General features: G+C 45.9%; 1 protein-coding gene across 1 annotated transcript in view; it reads right to left on the reverse strand.

Moving 5' to 3' along the window:
* The window catches only part of SGIP1 (SH3GL interacting endocytic adaptor 1), a 222,234-nt gene that overhangs the window by 108,207 nt on the left and 92,816 nt on the right, over window positions 1-21,211 (reverse strand). The window contains exon 4 of the mRNA XM_040361076.1: window positions 6,706-6,768. Within this exon, the coding sequence (XP_040217010.1) occupies window positions 6,706-6,768 (63 nt within the window). The remainder of the gene's footprint in view (window positions 1-6,705; window positions 6,769-21,211) is intronic.

Consider the following 21,211-nt stretch of genomic DNA (forward strand, 5'->3'; position numbering starts at 1 on the left):
CGAGATGCATCTTCTCCGTCGCTTCCGGGTATGGGCTGCGGGACTGGGCGTTCCTTCTTGATTGACAGTCTTCCGAGAGGCTTCCGACGGTCGCATCCATCGCGTCACGGTTTTCCGAAAGAAGCCGAACGGTTGTGCGCAAACATAAGTATAGAGCCGCACCGACGTTGGGCTTCTTTCGGCTACGAGTGACGCGATGGATGCGACCGTCGGAAGCCTCTCGGAAGACTGTCAATCAAGAAGGAACGCCCGCTCCCGAAGACCCATACCCGGAAGCGACAGAGAAGATGCATCTCGAAAACGGGTAAGTACGGATCATATTTTAAAACAAATAGCCGATTCCCCTAGACAAAACGAGCATCCAGCTATGGGGAAAAGAGAAAAAAAAACACAAATGGGTGAACTCCCGCTTTAAGAATGTTCAAACATTCGCATAGACACACTCCTAAACCTTGTGGGCAGCCTTCCCAGAAGAGTTGAAGCTGTTATAGCTGCAAAGGGTGGGCCAATATTTTTGGCAATAAGTGTACTTGGATTTGGGGTGAATTTCCTGACCTGGGGGAGCCACGTCTTTATAGTGATCTGCCGAAATCAAGGCCAATTGGGCTCAAGTATTGACTTTGTCCACATGTTGATAAACCGTGAAAATCCGCGTCCAGCTCCCCTCCTCCACTACCTATTCTAATTTAAAATACTATAACAGAAATATGCGGGCTGCCATTGCAGACGCCCTGCTGTCTCTGGCTTCAGGATGTCTAACCTACAGACATAAAACAAGTAGGCAGAAAATCAAAGTCATGAAAAATCAGAACTATTTCTGAACTTTAATCAGGTTAGTGGTTCAAAGTACTATTATTATTATAATTAGGGTTGTCCAGATACCGATACTAGTATCGGTATCGGGACCGATACCGAGTATTTGCGGGAGTACTCGTACTCGCGCAAATGCTCCCGATACCTAAATAGAATACTTTTTTTGTATTTATCAACATGTTCTATGAAAATTCTTTGAGTTTTTTACTACTGCGTGACAAGCAAATAAAACATTTTTATTCATTTTTACTCATTTTTATTCTTTTATAATGTCTTGAGTTAGAGTTCTTCATAATTCTAAAGAAAATATCCTTAGTTTGTATTGTGGTTGGAAAACTGTCACATGACATTTAAAAAAAGTATCGGTATTCGGTATCGGCGACTACATGAAAAAAAGTATCGGTACTTGTACTCGGTCCTAAAAAAGTGGTATCGGGACAACCCTAATTATTATACAGGATTTATATAGCGATGACAGTTTGCGCAGCGCTTTACAACATGGGGGCAGACAGTACAGTTACAATACAATTCAATACATGAGGAATCAGAGGGGCCTGAGGAATCAGAGGGGCCTGCTCGTTGGCGCTTACAATCTAGGAGGGAGGGTCAAGTGATACGAAAAGGTTAATAACTGTAAAGGATGGGTTTATGAAGAAAATAAAAGAGCGGTTGTTAGGTGGAGGCAGGGTAGGCTTCTCTAAAGAGAAACGTTTTCAGGGAGGGAGAGAGAGAGAGAGAGAGCGCGAGTTATATAGAGAGAGAGAGTAGGAGAGAGAGCAAGTTAGAGAGAGAGTTAGGGAGAGAGTTAGAGTTAGAGAGAGAGAGAGAGTTAGATAGATAGAGTTAGAGAGATAGATAGAGAGAGTTAGAGAGAGAGAGAAAGTTAGATAGAGTTAGAGAGAGAGAGAGAGAGAGAGAGAGAGAGAGAGAGAGAGAGAGAGAGAGAGAGAGAGAGTTAGAGAGAGTTAGAGAGATAGCGATAGAGTTAGAGAGAGAGAGATAGAGTTAGAGAGAGAGAGATAGATAGGAGTTAGAGAGAGAAAGAAAGTTAGATAGAGTTAGAGAGAGAGAGAAAGTTAGATAGAGTTAGAGAGAGAGAGAGAGAGAGAGTTAGAGAGAGAGAGAGAGAGAGAGAGAGAGAGAGAGAGAGAGAGAGAGAGTTAGAGAGAGTTAGAGAGATAGCGATAGAGTTAGAGAGAGAGAGATAGAGTTAGAGAGAGAGAGATAGATAGGAGTTAGAGAGAGAAAGAAAGTTAGATAGAGTTAGAGAGAGAGAGAAAGTTAGATAGAGTTAGAGAGAGAGAGAGAGAGAGAGTTAGAGAGAGAGAGAGAGAGAGAGAGAGAGAGAGTTAGAGAGAGAGAGAGAGAGAGTTAGAGAGAGAGTTAGAGAGATAGAGATAGAGTTAGAGAGATAGAGATAGAGTTAGTGAGATAGAGAGAGAGTTAGAGAGATAGAGATAGAGTTAGAGAGAGAGAGAGAGATAGATAGATAGAGTTAGAGAGAGAGAGAAAGTTAGATAGAGTTAGAGAGAGAGAGAGTTAGAGAGATAGAGATAGAGTTAGAGAGATAGAGATAGAGTTAGAGAGATAGAGATAGAGTTAGAGAGATAGAGTTAGAGAGATAGAGTTAGAGAGATAGAGTTAGAGAGATAGAGATAGAGTTAGAGAGATAGAGATAGAGTTAGAGAGATAGAGATAGAGTTAGAGAGATAGAGAGAGTTAGAGAGATAGAGATAGAGAGAGTTAGAGAGAGATAGATAGAGAGAGTTAGAGAGAGATAGATAGAGAGAGTTAGAGAGAGATAGATAGAGAGAGTTAGAGAGAGATAGATAGAGAGAGTTAGAGAGAGAGAGAGAGAGTGAGTTAGAGATAGAGAGAGAGTGAGTTAGAGATAGAGAGAGAGTGAGTTAGAGATAGAGAGAGAGTGAGTTAGAGATAGAGAGAGAGTGAGTTAGAGATAGAGAGAGAGTGAGTTAGAGATAGAGAGAGAGTGAGTTAGAGATAGAGAGAGAGTGAGTTAGAGATAGAGAGAGAGTGAGTTAGAGATAGAGAGAGAGAGAGAGAGAGAGAGAGAGTGAGTTAGAGATAGAGAGAGAGAGAGTGAGTTAGAGATAGAGAGAGAGAGAGTGAGTTAGAGATAGAGAGAGAGAGTGAGTTAGAGATAGAGAGAGAGTGAGTTAGAGATAGAGAGAGAGTGAGTTAGAGATAGAGAGAGAGTGAGTTAGAGATAGAGAGAGAGTGAGTTAGAGATAGAGAGAGAGTGAGTTAGAGATAGAGAGTGAGTTAGAGAGAGAGTGAGTTAGAGATAGAGAGAGAGTGAGTTGGAGAGAGTTGGAGAGAGTTAGAGAGATAGAGTTAGAGATTTGGAGATAGTCTGACAAATTGTGGTAGGGTACTCCAGAGGATGGGAGGAGCTCGGGAGAAGTCCAGGAGGCGGATATGGGAGGAGGTGATGAGGAAACTAGAGAGCAGGAGGTCTTGGGAGGCTAAACAATCAGCTGCACATCTAGGCAGACTAACATTTTTAGGAGAGGTCATCAACATATGTCAATCACAACATGTTTCCTTCAACCTAGCTAAAAATAGTAGTCCATCAAACACTTAGAGAGCCTATCACTTTTCTAATGCCAAGTCTTAACATACGGCCTTATTTAAGTAGGTTTTACACTGATCCCCTTGTGTCCTCAGAATCCCTGACACTCAGCTGTCTACTAGTTCTACCGAGAGGCTCGGAGGAGAACAGCGCTCATAAATACTGCATGGCTCCCTTCAGATTGTACAGCCTGCCATGGACACACCAGCAGATCAGGAACACAAAGGGGACTCTAGAGGTTCCAAAGTGTAAGGGAGGGATGATCTCGCCCATATCAAGCAATCAAATGTTCCCTCATGTCATATAGTGCACTGAGAAAATCAAAAAGAAGAAAGCTTGCCGGCTTCCCCCACATGACTTTTAGGGTAATTTTTAAAGTGTTGGGACTTATGGCAAATTTCTCAAGGTCAGCTCCCTGCTTTAGAAGTTTAAAGCAGAGTTCATCCCAAAAATGAGTCTTTCGCTCATTTGTCTCCTCTCCCCCTCCGGTGCCACAATTGGCACTTTTTGTGGGGAGTGGGTATCCTGTGCCCACTTCTCGGAGTCCGGGCCTTGGCTCCCTCCTCCTCCCCCCGCTACCAGGCCAGTAGGAGAGCCCTGTGGAGTAGGAGAGTCAGGGCGCCCACTAACACACAGCTCCTTTCTCTATCTGCAACGTAGAGAGCGTCTTGACTCTCCTGTAGCCCAAGGGAGGGGGCGAGCACGACACTCCACACCAGGGAGAAAGCCTCGCATTACTGTGTGGAGTTGCAGACAGAAGAACAGGGAGTGAGGATTTCTCAGAAGAAATAAGGACATTTGAAAGCAAAATGGAAGGATGAGGTAAGTGAAGGAGGACTGCACTAAGGGAAAGGAAGATATTTAGGGAAAAAAATTGTATCTTTACAACTCCTTTAACCACTTGAGATCCGCGCTATGGTCGAAAGACGTCCACAGTGCGGCTGTCAAGTGCCGGGTGGACGTCCCTGGATGTCCTGTCGTTGTTGTTCCCTGTGCGCGCCACTGGGGGCGCGCAGCGGGGAAACAACGTGCCCGGCGCATCGCTCGGGAGCCGATGCGAGTGCCTGGCGGCCACGATGTCCGCCAGACACACGCGATCGTCGGTTACACAGCAGGACGTGGAGCTCTGTGTGTAAACACAGAGCTCCACGTGCTGTCAGGGAGAGAGGAGACCGATCTGTGTCCCTTGTACATAGAGACACAGCATCGGTCACCTCCCCCAGTCAGTCCCCTCCCCCCACACAGTAAGAACACAATGAGGGAACACATTTAACCCCTTCCTCACCCCCTAGTGTTAACCCCTTCACTGCCAGTCACATTTATACAGTAATTAGTGCATTTTTATAGCACTGATCGCTGTATAAATGTGAATGGTCCCAAAATTGTGTCAAAAGTGTCCGATACGTCCGCCGCAATATCGCAGGCCTGACAAAAAAAAAAAAAAATCGCAAATCGCCGCCATTACAAGTAAAAAAAATAAAAAAAAAAATCATAAATCTATCCCCCATTTTGTAGGCGCTATAACTTTTGCGCTTATTGCGATTTTTTTTTTTTTACAAAAATACGTCGAAAAATACGTATCGGCCTTAACTGAGAAAAAAAATATTTTTTTTTAAAAAAAAATTGGGATATTTATTATAGCAACAAGTAAAAAATATATATATATATATATTTTTAAATTGTCGCTCTTTTTTTGTTTCTAGCGCAAAAAATAAAAATCGCAGAGGAAATCAAATACCACCAAAATAAAGCTCTATTTGTGGGGAAAAAAGGACGTCAATTTTGTTTGGGAGCCACGTCGCACGACCGCGCAAATGTCAGTTAAAGCGACGCAGTGCCGGAAGCTGAAATTTCGCCTGGGCACGAAGGGGGTTTATGTGCCCAGTAAGCAAGTGGTTAAGGGTGATGCATTGTTTGTATGTTATGAAGTCAAATCGGCAACACTGAAGGCCTGGTTGAATCTGTGATTCCGAGCTAGAGGCGCACTGGAGTCAACTTTGTATTCACTGAAATCCTTTGCTAGTAATCTTACAGCCGGGGGAGGGGGGTGGTTGGGGGCCTGGCCGGGGCACAGGATGATCCCATTAGGGGTGCCCGGGCTCTCCCGAATGACTGACCCCTTAGTCCACTTCCCTACCTCTCTTTCCCCTACAAGCCAGGGTTTAGCTCGTAATCTTCCATTACTCAGCCCACAGTTGGGCACTGAAACACCAAATAGGGGCCGTGTTGCTGACACTATGGGCCAGATTCTCAAAAGAGATACGCCGGCGTATCGCCTGATACGACTTAGTATCTCTGAGTCCGCCCGTCGTATCTATGCGCCTGATTCTTAGAATCAGTTACGCATAGATAACCATTAGATCCGACAGGCGTAAGGCTCTTACGCTGTCGGATCTTAAATGCAATTTTTTTTTCTCCGCTAGGTGTCGCCGACGTTGTTTTACCGATCGAGTATGCAAATTAGCAAAATACGCGAATTCCCGAACGTACGCCCAACCGACGCAGTGAAGTTACAACGTTTACGTAAGATTTGCGACGCGTAAAGTTGCCCCTGCTATATGAGGCGCAGCCAATGTTAAGCATGGCCGTCGTTCCCACACCAAAATTTAAAAATTTACGTTGTTTGCGTAAGTCGTCCGTGAATAGGGCTGGACGCCATTTACGTTCACGTTGAAACCAATGACGTCCTTGCGACGTCATTTAGCGCAATGCACGTCGGAATTTTTTTTGGGACGGCGCATGCGCAGTACGTTCGGCGCGGGAACGAGCCTAATTTAAATGATCCACGCCCCCTACTCAGATCATTTGAATTAGGCGGGCTTGCGCCGGGGGATTTACGCTACGCCGCCGCAACTTTACAGGCAAGTGCTTTGTGAATCAAGCACTTGCCCGTAAAACTTGCGGCGGCGTAACGTAAATGAGATATGTTACGCCGCCGCATTTTTAAGCCAGTCTACGAGAATCTGGCCCTATGTTTTGTTTGACACATGCTTACGATGTAGTAGATCCAGCCTTTTGTCATGCTGTTATGTTCTGCCCACATTTAAATTTGAAAAATAAAAAATCTATTGAACGAAGACTGTCAACACTTTTTGTTTCCATGCACATAGAAAGAATTTGGCGGATTTAAACTGAAAGCTCAGTTGGGTTTCAAGAGTCTGTGAAGGCACAAGTACCAGTGATGACAAATTTACGTACTACATAAAAACATTCAACCTGTTGGAAAAACAAAAATCAAAAATGAACTCGTACAACAGAAGTCATCACCGTGCAAGAAAAGGGAAAAGGTCTCGGCTTACCGGACTACGTCTCTGCGGCCAGCACAAGGGAAGAGAGAAGACACACCTAGTCAGAGAGTGACACATCAGTGATCACTAACACACAAGCAGGTCAGACTGTGCGACAGCAAAAGCATCCATTTGTTTTTTTAATGTTGATAATCATAGCAGAAAATATCCCTCAACTCCACAATAAACCAACTTACAACCTGCACAGCTGTAAAGATTTACAAAGGGGAAACGTGGATGTATTATTGAGAAGATGTGCTGAATAGGTCTTCCTTATATTTGCCTAAACAACAGCTTAAAATGTATCTAAAGGCTGAAGGTGTTTTCTTCTATGCATGAAGGTGAAACAACTTCAGTATGCGAGGCTTTCTCCCTGGTGTGGAGTGTTGTGCTCGCCCCCTCCCTTGGACTACGGGAGAGTCAGGATGCTCTCTACATAGCAGATAGAGAAAGGAGCTGTGTGTTAGTGGGCGTCCTGACTCTCCTGTAGTCCAAGGGAGGGGGCGAGCACGACACTCCACACCAGGGAGAAAGCCTCGCATTACTGTGTGGAGTTACAGACAGAAGAACAGGAAGTGAGGATTTCTCAGAAGAAATAAGGACATTTAAAAGCAAAATGGAAGGATGAGGTAAGTGAAGGAGGACTGCACTAAGGTAAAGGAAGCCATTTACGGGGAAAAAAATTACCTTTACAACCCATTTAATGGGTAATACAGACAAAAATAAAAACCTCACAGTGGTTCTAACTTCATTAGGGTTGTCCCGATACCGATACTAGTATCGGGACCGTTTCCGAGTATTTGCGGGAGTACTCGTACTCCCGCAAATACCCCCGATACCGAAATAGAATACTCCCCCCCCCCGCATGGTTAATATGGGCGGGGAACATTACAGCATTTATTTGAATAGCTGTAGTCTTTCCCACCGCGCCGTGTATAGACACTCCCCCTTGCTCGGGTGAACTGTCCAATCCCGAGCAAGGGGGAGTGTCTATACGCAGCGCGGCGCGAAAGACTACAGCTATTCAAATGAAAGCTGTAATGTTCCCCGCCCGTATTAACCAAGCGGGGATGCGGCGCGGCAGCATGTACGGTAAGGGGGACATGGCTGCATATATGGGGGGGACATGGCTGCATATATGGGGGGTACATGGCTGCATATATGGGGGGGACATGGCTGCATATATGGGGGGGACATGGCTGCATATATGGGGGGGACATGGCTGCATATATGGGGGGGACATGGCTGCATATATGGGGGGGACATGGCTGCATATATGGGGGGGACATGGCTGCATTTGTGGGGGGGACATGGCTGCATTTGTGGGGGGGACATGGCTGCATATATGGGGGGGACATGGCTGCATATATGGGGGGGACATGGCTGCATATATGGGGGGGACATGGCTGCATATATGGGGGGGACATGGCTGCATATATGGGGGGACATGGCTGCATATATGGGGGGGACATGGCTGCATATATGGGGGGACATGGCTGCATATATGGGGGGGACATGGCTGCATATATGGGGGGGGACATGGCTGCATATATGGGGGGGACATGGCTGCATATATGGGGGGACATGGCTGCATATATGGGGGGGACATGGCTGCATATATGGGGGGGACATGGCTGCATATATGGGGGGGGACATGGCTGCATATATGGGGGGGACATGGCTGCATATATGGGGGGGACATGGCTGCATATATGGGGGGGACATGGCTGCATATATGGGGGGGACATGGCTGCATATATGGGGGGGGACATGGCTGCATATATGGGGGGGACATGGCTGCATTTGTGGGGGGGACATGGCTGCATTTGTGGGGGGGACATGGCTGCATTTGTGGGGGGGACATGGCTGCATTTGTGGGGGGGACATGGCTGCATTTGTGGGGGGGACATGGCTGCATTTGTGGGGGGGACATGGCTGCATTTGTGGGGGGGACATGGCTGAATATATGGGGGGGGGCACATGGCTGCATATATGGGGGGGGCACATGGCTGCATATATGGGGGGGGCATGGCTGCATTTGGGGACACATTTAAAAAAAAGTATCGGTATTCGGTATCGGCGAGTACTTGAAAAAAAGTATCGGTACTCGTACTCAGTCCTAAAAAAGTGGTATCGGGACAACCCTAAACTTCATCATAAAAAAATAGTTCTGGTTGTATTTTCACTGACCCAAAAGGTTGCTGTGATCAGATGCAGCTAAATGCTGCGTTCGGACGAAGCAGCACCCTCCTGTGCTATGGCTCCAAAATTCGTAGGCAGTCAGACACTCAATCCCTGGGTGCAAGTTGTCTGCGTCCAGGACTGGTTAGAACCCCCAATTGCATGTACTCGCAATGGCCCTGGTCATTTATTTGCACACGGTACAAATCTGGCCGCAGCTTTTCACATGCAATATGCATGAAGGTAGTTTCACAGATTTTTGCAAGCAGTTGCCTGTAAAATTCGTTTTAAGGCCCATTAAGATAAATACTAAAATCTAATGATAACTTACTATAAGTGCACCAGTAACAACTAGCTTGTGAGGTTTGGGTGACAAAGCACATTGACCCACCACCACATCGAATGACAAAACACCTCACCGGTGGAAACAGACCCAAATTCACTCTTGTGCTCTGAGCCCATACATACCCAGGATCCCCTGAAAGGGGAACCTATCAGGACAAAAATATGTCAGCTGTGAGCTGTCACCAATGTACTTACCTCGAGGGATTCTGTAAGTGCCCATGCAGCTGGTCCAGTGGCCTGGGGATTTGCCTGCAGGCAGTGAATTGTTCTGGCTCATCTGTCACAGCGGCGCCTGCACATTGAATTACTGCGGTCGGTTTCGGAAGCGTTGCACAGAAAAGACGAAGAAGAGCGAGGAGTTCAAATCCCCAGACCACTGGAGTGGGCACCGACATTTCAGCATCCCCAGAGGTAAGTATAGCGGGGACTGGGGGTAGGGAGGGTGTACTTACCTCTGGGGGTGCTGAGCTGTAACTGCCCACCTTTTCTTTTTTCTGAAAAAGGTGAACACTTTATGCAAGATCTTTCTCAGCAAGCACCACACTTGTCTGAGTGCATGTCAACAAACTGCACTGTAACCCACATAACTAAAGACTACTACTATGTAAATACATCTGTCCAATTGGGTCAACAGAAAAAGCTCCAGTCTAACATTGGTCAAAAGCTGGTCATACACTCAACAGCCAATCACAGATTCAGTCATGTCAAATGATCCTTTGCTCAAAAACAATAACATAACGATGATTAGTTTGGTGAAAACATGCCTGGATTTTGTTGCAGACAGATCACTTCTTTCTCATGAAAATAATTTACAGTATAAACTCGAGTATAAGCCGACTTTTCCAGCACATTTTTTATGCTGAAAGCCCCCCCTCGGCTTATACTCGAGTGAGGGTCTCCCGCTGTGTCAGTCTACTGTTCGGCGGCCTTCCACCGTAACAAAGCCCCGCCTCCTCCTCGTCCGTGATAAACACTTTGTTACAGTGGATGGCCGCCGACTGCAGTTGCATGACACACAGCCCAGGGCACAACACATCAGGGTACAGTACACATCAGGGCACAGCACATATTGGTACAGAGCCCAGCATATCAGGGCACAGGGCACAACACGTACAGGGCACATCAGATCAGGGTACAGGGCACGGCACATCAGGGCACACCACATCGGGACAGGTAGCACATCAGGAAACATAGCGCATCAAGGCATGGGGCACATCGGATCACATCAGGGTACATAGCACATCAGGGCACGGGGCACATCGTTTACCAGCCAGCATGCAGAGTAGCTCAGGAAGCGTGTGTAATAAGTTCTCTCTCATGTTACTCTGTTCCCCGGTGGCCTCTCCTCTCTTTTCGCCCATCCCAGATGTTGTCACAAGAAAATGGGGATGGACGAGAAGAGAGGAGGGGCCGCCGGGGAGCAGAGTGACATTAGAGAGACCTTATTACACGCGCTTGCTGTGCTACTGCATGCTGGCTTAATCTCAATCTACCTGTCAGGCGCCAGCTGTCGACGATTGACAGGTAGATCGCTGCAGACCTCCGATGCAGATTAGGCGGCCGCTGTAACCGGCCCACTGAGACCATCGGCCTACCAGGAAACTCCCAGGTGTCCCAATGGCCAGTCCACCCCTGCCCCCTGTTGCCGCGGCGCAGGGGCCGCCCCTGCACCCACTGCCGCCCCGAGGCCTGGCCTCGGTGGCCTTGTCTGGAATCCAGCCCTGATGACACAGCGGGAGATCAAAAAGGTACATGAGGTTGTTGCTATCGTTATTTAATCTCATTCATGCTGGTTTATACGTTATTACTTATTACCAGTGTAGTTATATTATCTTTCCCGAGGAATTATTGAATACAACTTTCAGTACACGTGACAATCTTGCTCCTGGCGGGTTCCCTCTGCGCCTTAACGCTGTTCATTGCGGTAAGTTGGAGAGGTCGTGGGTGGCTGGCGGAGTCTGAGGTGTGAGGAGGTGCCATCCGGGACCTCAACTAGTGTTTGTTAAAAGGCGGTGGAGTGCGCAAAGGGGACACTGAACTGTTTACAATTGTGATATTATTTGTTTTATATGCTACCTCTTTGTACCTTCAGTAGCTACACCCTGTTTATCCTATTTATTTTGTGATGTGTACCTGTATCTACACTTTAAAAATTCAATAAAAAAACTTTGGAATTAAAAAGGTACATGAGGCTGCAGAGGGGCACACACAGGGAGGCTGCAGAGGGGCACACACAGCGAGGCTGCAGAGGGGCACACACAGCGAGGCTGCAGAGGGGCACACACAGCGAGGCTGCAGAGGGGCACACACAGCGAGGCTGCAGAGGGGCACACACAGCGAGGCTGCAGAGGGGCACACACAGCGAGGCTGCAGAGGGGCACACACAGCGAGGCTGCAGAGGGGCACACACAGCGAGGCTGCAGAGGGGCACACACAGCGAGGCTGCAGAGGGGCACACACAGCGAGGCTGCAGAGGGGCACACACAGCCTCCGCACACACAGCGAGGCTGCAGAGGGGCACACACAGCGAGGCTGCAGAGGGGCACACACAGCGAGGCTGCAGAGGGGCACACACAGCGAGGCTGCAGACGGGGCATACACAGCGAGGCTGCAGAGGTATTGGGTATTGTTGACCCTCTTTTCCACTTACAGTAGCTGCTGCATTTCCCACCCTAGGCTTATACTCAAAGTCAATACGTTTTCCCAGTGTTTTCAGGTAAAATTAGGTGCCTCGGCTTATACTCGAGTATATACGGTATTCATTGAATTGTCCATTTAGGCCCCTTTCACACGGGGTGGATCCGCTCGGCGAACTCCGCTAGCTCAGTGGGGGATTGCTCCATTGATCCCCGCTGAGCAGGCAGATTACAGGTCCGTCTCCGCTCACTGTGCATAGACGGACCTGTCAGAGCCCTGCTGTTCTCTATGGGCAGATCAGATAAAAATGGACAGCATTCGATCCACTGGGGACGGATGGTGAACGCATCGCCATCTGTCTGTTTTCAGCAGAATCTTATCGGATGGCAGGCGGGCGTCAGCAGACACATCTCTGCTGACATCCATCTTCCCATACAAATCAATGGATGGCCCGCTCAGATCCACCTGAAAAACAGACAGGCGGATCTTTGAGGGCCGATCGTGTGAAAGGGGACTTAGGGCAAATCTAGCTCTGAAAGACACAAAACAATTGTTATGTTAAATGATCGCATTGTTACATGTTTGCCCAGCTAAGATTTATTAATCAGGAAAACAAAATGCTACAATCTTCCATCGTTGTGGTTTGCGGAACACAGACCCCTGCTATAGTGATGTGCACAGACTTACTAGACGTTGCAATATAAAAGCTTGCTGGGTTTGCAAGGCATAAAACATTTTTTTAAATATACCGTACAGCAATGGAAAGTAAAAATGAAAACATTTGTGTGCTTGTTCACATTTAAAAAAACAGTTCCACCAGACATAATCATTGACCCGTTCATTGAGAATTTCCTTATTGCAATTTACTTACTGTTCTACTACTAATCTTCAAGTGCATTTCAACTTACTCATTTTGAATACCTATTTCAGTAATTGTCTGAAAATCTGTTAACAAAAATGATATTCGACCTTAAAACAGTAACATTAACAGTGACATTGAATGCGTGTACCATAAATGACTACTGAAAAGATATATGTTCATGTCTTACCGGACTTTTCCTCTACAAAATGAGGCATTAAAACAAAAACAAGTACACAAAATTAGGTTATACTGCATTTGTGAGAGACGTTGACTATAATTAAAACAAGATTACTATGAATGAACACATAATGGGATTTTTGTACTCACCGTGGAATCTCTCACACTAAATTCTTTGGACAAGTGGGTTATACTGCCACCTACAGGAGGACTGGACACTAGAAGGTAAAAACTGTAAAGCCAGTGCCAAGGGGTTTAGGTTCATACAAGCACAGCATGCTACAGTTTGTAGCAAGCCGTACCAAACGTAATTGGGGTTGGGCACAAGAGGGGTGGGACCCGTGTGCTTCAATGGACTCTGAGAATTTTTTTTTTTGGCGAGTACAAAATTCCCCATCTTCTCCATTGTCCTTTGGGGGGGACACAGGGGGCCAGATTCTCAAAAGAGTTACGCCGGTGTATCTACAGACACCGGCGTAATTCGAAATTCCCGCCGGCGTATCATTGTTTTGTATTCGCAAAACAAGATACGCCGGAATTAGGCTAGGATCCGACTGGTGTAAGTCACTTACACCGTCGGATCCTAAATGCAATACAACGCTGACCGCTAGGTGGCGTTTACGTTCAGGTCTCATTTGACTATGCAAATGAGCCTGATACGCCGATTCCCGAACAAATTTATTTATTTTTTTATTTTTTATTTATGCAAAATAGAAGACCGGCCCACATGGACCACAGCGAATAAACAGTACAACAGTTGTTATATGCAGACACACATTCCCGAACGAATTTGCGCCGCGTCGTCGTCGTTTCCGTAAGCGTAAGGTTACCCCTGCTATATGAGGGGTAACCTTATGCCAGTCCGCCGTATGCCATGTTAAGTATGGCGTCGGTTACGTCGTTTTACTAAGTCGTTCTTGAATACGACTTTACGTCAATGACGCTCACGTCGGCGTCATTGACGTTTTCCGTCGTGAGCTGGAGCATGCGCAATCGGGGGCGCGCTTAATTTGAATACAAGCCGCCCCCTTTGAATTACGCGGCCAGACGCCGGGCCATTTACACTACGCCGCCGCAACTTACGGAGCAAGTGTTTGGGGAATACGGCACTTGCTCCTGTAAGTTGTGGCGGCGTAGTGTAAATAGCTTACGCGACGCCGCCGCAGTATGTACGGGAATCTGGCCCAGGATTTTTAGACAACTGGGGCATCTAAAAGTAGCCCAACAGAAGAAGAACAAGCAACACTGGATAATAAGCCTATCAAGACAACAACCCTGGTGGGCATGGAAACACAACTCTAGACCAGTGTTTCTCAACTCCATTCCTTAAGGCGCCCCAACAGGTCATGTTTTTAGGCTTTCCATTATTTTGCACAGGTGATTTGATCAGTTTCACTGCCTTAGTAATTACCACAGCTCGTTTCATCTGAGGGAAATCCTGAAAACATGACCTGTTGGGGCGCCTTGAGGACTGGAGTTGAGAAACATTGCTCTAGACAACTAAAAAACGATCCCTTGCAGTGGAGCTAGGCCACTCATTTTGTCTAGCCCAGGGGTCTCCAAACTTGCTAAGCAAAGGGCCAGTTTAGTGTCCTTCCGGCTTTAGAGAGGGCAGACTGTGACCAGTGGGAGTAGAAAAGGCCTCAACATCAGTGTTCCATCGTAGGTTCTAATGGGTGGAATAGTGCCCTATTGTTGATATCAATGAAAAAAATTGTGCCCCATTGATGGTGTTAGTAGAGGGAATGGTGCTCCATCATTGGTGTCAGTTATGTGCCACAAGGGCCAGATAAAGGCAAGCTAAGGGCCACATCAGGCCTCTGGACCGCAGTTTGGAAACCACTGGTCTAGGGGAATGGAGAAACCATTTTACTTACCCGATTCTCCGCTCCCCTGACATCAGAAAGCTGCGAAGAACAGGCAAGGTTCAGGAGGGGGATCAGGTAAGTAAATCTACATTTTTTTTCTGCCCCACTGCAAGTGCAGCGCTTTAAAACTGGCATCAGTAGAATGTGGAAAATACATCTATCCACCCAAGGACACTAGCAAAAAAAAAAGCTGTACGTTGGTCTATACCTCATAGGTCTGGCCTCTTGTTTTGTGGCCTCTAGTACCGAATCCTTCCTGCAGTCAGCAGTATAACCCAGTTGTCTGAGAATCTGGTGTCGCAAAGAGTCGGGGTGTAGCTGATGTATCTTTTACGCTTTTTCTTTCTATTTTTTATTTTATTTATTGCTTAACCTTAGCATTTTTCATTGGAGCTGCAAGGTGCACATTAATTTATTAAGAACAGTCTCAAAAGAACCCAGCTAGGCTGCCTTTATGCAATCACAAGGGGACCACAAAAATATACATTTCTGAAATGACAATGGGGTTAGACTGCTAGCTTAGAAGTGAATCATGTTCAGTAAAGAGCCCTTCTCTGCATAGACCATTTTAAAGAATCGTTGTTAAAAAAAAATATTGTTTGTAGGGCCCCTTGCACACGGCTGCGCCCAGGAGGGATAAGCTGCGTTCAGCCCCAACGCCTGCGGCTGGATAGGGCTGAATGTTGTACAGAGTGGTATCCCGCAGAAGACCTGGGTTCTGGGCATTTATCTCTGAATGCATAGGGACCAAAATGCTGGTACCAACCAGTACAGCCCTCAGCCCTGTCCAGCCACAGCCTGCTATAGACTTTGATGCACTGCAGCTAGAGACAGTACTATGTGCAAGGGTTATTAACCTCTTAGAGATGGCGTCTGGGATGGGGCTTATGGCCGCGAACAGGAGCTTTTTAGTTGCCCGCCGGTAACCTTACTGGGTGCACGCTCTTGGCACAGCTCTGTTGGCACTATTGCATGCAAATATGCTCATGTTCTGCGCCAAGGTCCGGACGTCGAGAGGCAGCATATTTTGAATGCGCTTGGCACCAAGGAGTTAAACAGGTTGCTGAATTCAGAATTGATCATCCCCATCATTCCTTCCTGGCATAACAAATCAGCATGGCCTGTGATAAACCATGAGACCTAATCCCTACACCTCAGCTGTAGATCTCTGCAGTTCATCCAGAGTGATCATGAGCCTCTTGGCTGCATCTCTGATCAGTCTTCTCCTTGTATGAGCTGAAAGTTTAGAGGGACGGCCAGATCTTCGTAGATTTGCAGTGGTCTGATACTCCTTCCATTTCATTATTAATCGCTTGCACAGTGCTCTATGGGATGTTTAAAGCTTGGGAAATCTTTTTGTATCCAAATCCGGCTTTAAACTTCTCCACAACAGTATCTCGGACCTGCCTGGTGTGTTCCTTGTTCTTCATGATGCTCTCTGCGCTTTAAACGGACCTCTGAGACTATCACAGTGCAGGTGCATTTATACGGAGACTTGATTACACACAGGTGGATTCTATTTATCATCATTAGTCATTTAGGTCAACATTGGATCATTCAGAGATCCTCACTGAACTTCTGGAGAGAGTTTGCTGCACTGAAAGTAAATTTTGCACGCCCAATTTTTCAGTTTTTTATTTGTTAAAAAAGTTTGAAATATCCAAAAAAATTCGCTCCACTTCATGATTGTGTCCCACTTGTTGATTCTTCAAAAAAAATTACAGATTTATATCTTTATGTTTGAAGCCTGAAATGTGGCAAAAGTTCGCAAAGTTCAAGGGGGCCGAATACTTTCGCAAGGCACTGTATATATACATGGTTCGGCGCTTGCGGGCACGTATGCCTGCTGCCGGTGGCTCACTCCTGCTGTGATTATGCAGTGGCAGAATGGCAGTCTGCCTATGTGTCAACAAGGCAGATCTCCGTTCTGTCAGTAGCGAAGGCATTGATACTGCGTTCCTGCAAAGCAGGGACAAGGATCCCCATCTTCTCTTAGTAAAAGCACCTCCCCCACAGTACACAAACACTGGCTAGGCACACAGTTAATCCTTTGATCTCCATCGATGTTAACACCTTCCCAGCCAGTGTCATTAGTACAGGGACGGTGCATATTTTTAGCACTGATCACTGTACTAATGTCATTGGTTCCCAGTCAAAATTGTCAAGAGTCAGATTAGTCCGCCGCAATATCGCAGTCCCGCTATAAAATCGATGAGCGCCGCAATTACAAGTAAAATTAAAAAATTAAAAGATATTCAATAAATATATCCCATAGTTTGTAGACACATTCGGCTAGATTCACGTACGGCGGCGTATCTTTCTGCCGGCGTAGCGCATCCCATTTGCACTACGCCGACGTAAGATAGTGAGGCAAGTACTGTATTCACAAAGCACTTGCCTCCTAAGTTACGTCGGCGTAGGGCAAATGGCCCGGCGTAACCCCGCCTAATTCAAAATAGGCAGGTAGGGGGCGTGTTGTATGGTAATGAATTCACGATTCATTACCATACATGTAAATGAAGCTCCGCTCGTACGGCGCATGCGCGCGCATGCTCAGTATCACGTCGCAAATACTCCTTCCTTTCGACGTGAACGTAACCCCTGCCCAGCCCCATTCTGAATCGGCTTACGCAAACGACGTGAAATTCGACAGCTGTCCGACGCCCATACTTAACATTGGCTGCGCCATCTTTTTGGTGGTTTATCTTTACGCCTGAAAACGCCTTGCGTTAACGGCGTATCTTACATGCGACGGGCGAGCGTATGTTCGTTAATAGGCGTATCTACGTCATTTACATATTCTCGGCGTAAATCAACATACACGCCCCTAGCGGCCAGCCTAAATATGCAACTAAGATACGACGGCGTAAGAGACTTACGCCGGTCGTATCTTAGCAACATTTAAGCGTATCTCAATTTGAGCATACCGCTTAAAGATACGACGGCGCGGATTCGGACTTACGACGGCGTATCTACTGATACGCCATCGTAAGTCTTTATGAATCTAGCCCTATAACTTTTGCACAAACCAATCAATATACGCTTAATGGGATTTTTTTTTTTTACCAAAAATATGTAGTAGAATACATATTGGCCTAAACTGATAAAGAAATTCAATTTTTTTCAACTGTTTTATTGGATATGTTTGTTTTGTTTTTTAAATTGTTGGTCTTTTTTGTTTACAACACAAAAAAAAAAAAAAATGCAGAGGTGATCAATATCAACCAAAAGAAAGATCTATTTGTGGGGGAAGAAAAAGGGCGTCAATTTTGTTTGGATACAGCGTCGCACGAACGCGCAATTGTCAGGTAAAGTAACGGAGTGCCGAATGGCCAAAAATGGTCTGGTCGTGAAGGGCGGTAAATCTTCCAGAGCTGAAGTGGTTAAAACAGCAACCTGAGCAGGCACACGTCTTGATTTTCTCAGCGTATTCAAAAAGAAAAAAGTTTTCTCAGCATGCCCTTTAATTAACACTTTTACAATTTGAGGAAGCAATGTCCTGTAAAGTCAGCGTACGGCAATAATAATCTGTCTGACCGCGCTGTACGAAACAAGATGTTCTACACAACAAGAAAATCCTTAATCCTCCAGGACAGCCTCCTCAGTACACCAACAGCAGGAGCTCTTCCCCGAGTAAGATGTGCATTATCTGCAAACTTGTGATCTCTGCTTGCAAGTGCGAATGTGCAAAGAATGGCATTGCGTGATATGCGGTGGAACGCGCATATGAAAGACCTGAATAGTTACCCATTGTAACTAAATACATTTTTAACCACTTCTCTACTTTGGGTGTTTTTCAGATTTGGCGTTTACAAGACTAAAACATTTTTTTTTGCTAAAAAATTACTTAAAACCCCCAAACATTATATATATTTTTTTCTAACAGCCTAGAGAATAAAATGGCGATCATTGCAATACTTTTTGTCGCACCATATTTGCGCAGCGGTCTTACAAGCGCACTTTTTCTTTGGAAAGAATTCACTTTTTTGAATTAAAAAATAAGACAGCAATAAATTTGGCCCAATTTTTTTTATATATTGTGAAAGATAATGTTACGCCGAGTAAAATGATACCCAACATGTCACGCTTAAAAATTGCACCCGCTTGTGGCATGGCGTCAAACTTTTACCCTTAAAAATCTCGATAGGCGACGTTTAAAAAATTCTATAGGTTGCATTTTTTGAGCTACAGAGGAGGACTAGGGCTAGAATTATTGAATTATTAGAATTATCTAACGGTCGCAGCGATACCTCACTTGTGAGGCTTAAACACCGTTTTCCTATGCGGACGCTACTCACGTATGCGTTCGCTTCTGCGCACGAGCTCGTCGGGACAGGGCACTTTAAAAAAAAAAAATTCTTATTTTATTTTTTTACACTGGGAAAAAAAAAAATTGATCACTTTTATTCCTATTACAAGGAATGTAAACATTACTTGTAATAGAAAAAAGCATGACAGGTCCTCTTAAATATGAGATCTGGGGTCAAAAAGACCTCAGATCTACGAGAATATACATTTAAGCCTCTTCCTGACAAAATATTTGTATTTCGTCCATCCATTCCTGAGGAGTACACAGCTCTGGCAAGCAGTCCTAAAGTGGAACTAAACCTCTCCTGGACTGCTTGTCCCAACCGCTGTTCCACACCACCATTCATGAAAAGCCTGCGTGTGCAAATGCCCCCGCTGGTCTTCCAAGGCATTTGGGAAGCTGAAATAGACTGGTGGTAAATTTTCTGTGCACGCTCACAAATGTCGGTGTTCTATCCATATGTGCCCTCCATCTAATAATGACGGAGCCGAACTCCAGCTGATTTGCCGATCAGCTGGCGTGACGTGACCATGACGCACATTAGAGGCATATTTTGACGGGAGAGAGAATGTCGCGGACACAATTGAAAGCTATTCACAGATCGGAGGGTCACCGCAATTGTGACATTGCTGTCGCAGGGCGACTTGTGGCTGCGTTGAAGGGCGGGTTTTGTCTGTGTTGCAACCCGCCCTTTAGACACAGGCAACAGGCGCTGATCAAGACACTAAAGCCGCCATGCAACACTGACAAAAGGCGACCTTAAAGGGGTTGTAAAGGTACAATTTTTTCCCCTAAATAGCTTCCTTTACCTCAGTGCAGTCCTCCTTCACTTACCTCATCCTTCCATTTTGCTTTTAAATGTCCTTATTTCTTCTGAGAAATCCTCACTTCCTGTTCTTCTGTCTGTAACTCCACACAGTAATGCGAGGCTTTCTTCCTGGTGTGGAGTGTCGTGCTCGCCCCCTCCCTTGGGGGGGGGGCGAGCAGGAGAGTCAGGATGCCCACTAACACACAGCTCCTTTATCTGCAAAGTCCTGACTCTCCAGTAGTCCAAGGGAGGGGGCGAGCACGACACTCCACACCAGGGAGAAAGCCTCGTATTACTGTGTGGAGTTACAGACAGAAGAACAGGAAGTGAGGATTTCTCAGAAGAAATAAGGACATTTAAAAGCAAAATAGAAGGATGAGGTAAGTGAAGGAGGACTGCACTAAGGTAAAGGAAGCTATTTAGGGGGGAAAAAATTGTACCTTTACAACCCTTTTAAAGGAGTTGTAAATAAAAAAAAATGTTTTGCTGAAATGACTGTTTACAGGGTATAGAGACATAATAGTTAACCGATTCCTTTTAAAAACGATTAAAAATAGATAAAAATCAATCATATAATGTACCTGTAGTTTCTAGTTTCGTTTTTGCATGTTTCCTGCTCTGTGATGTACAGAGACACAGAGCCAATACAGGGCAGTGATGGTTTGGAAAACAAAACTGATTGGTGCTGAGGGGTTTTAGACACACAGCAATCACACCTCCTTGATTAGTGACCACAGAGAGAAAGCTCACAGTACTGTGGTTATCAGGAAACAGACAACCAGGAAGTGTGGAGATCAGAGAAGAATTACAGCAACTTGAGAGCAAAAACGAACAATGAGGACATGAAAACAGCACTGCATTAAGGTAAAGGAAGCTATTAAGATAAAATAAAAATTCCTTTACAAACCCTTTAAGCAGACTGAAACCCTGCCCTGCAACAGTGATGCACAGCTTTTAATAGTGTTCGTGACATTCTCTCTCCCGTCGAAAAATGCCTCCTCTGATGTGCGCATGGCCATGATCACGTCACTCCAGCTGGAGTGTGGCTACGTCCTGCGCATGCGTGGGCACTATTCGACGGAGGGGGCGTATGGATAGAACACCAGCAGCGGATGGGCAATATAGTGAGCAGTGGCATCTGGAAATAAGCTGTGCTTCCACAGATTAGTAACCCACTTCCTTCTGAGATAGTTGGGACATAATAATCGCAGGAGGCAGCAGGGCCCATGCTAGCCTGAAAACGTTAGCTTGGGAAAAAGTAAAGTAAAGTAAGAAAAAAATTAAATAAATTGTAAACATTTTTGTAAAAGGGATGGAGGAGGGACAGAATA

This window comes from Rana temporaria, chromosome 7 (assembly GCF_905171775.1).
Source record: "Rana temporaria chromosome 7, aRanTem1.1, whole genome shotgun sequence".
Classification (NCBI taxonomy): Eukaryota; Metazoa; Chordata; class Amphibia; order Anura; family Ranidae; genus Rana; species Rana temporaria.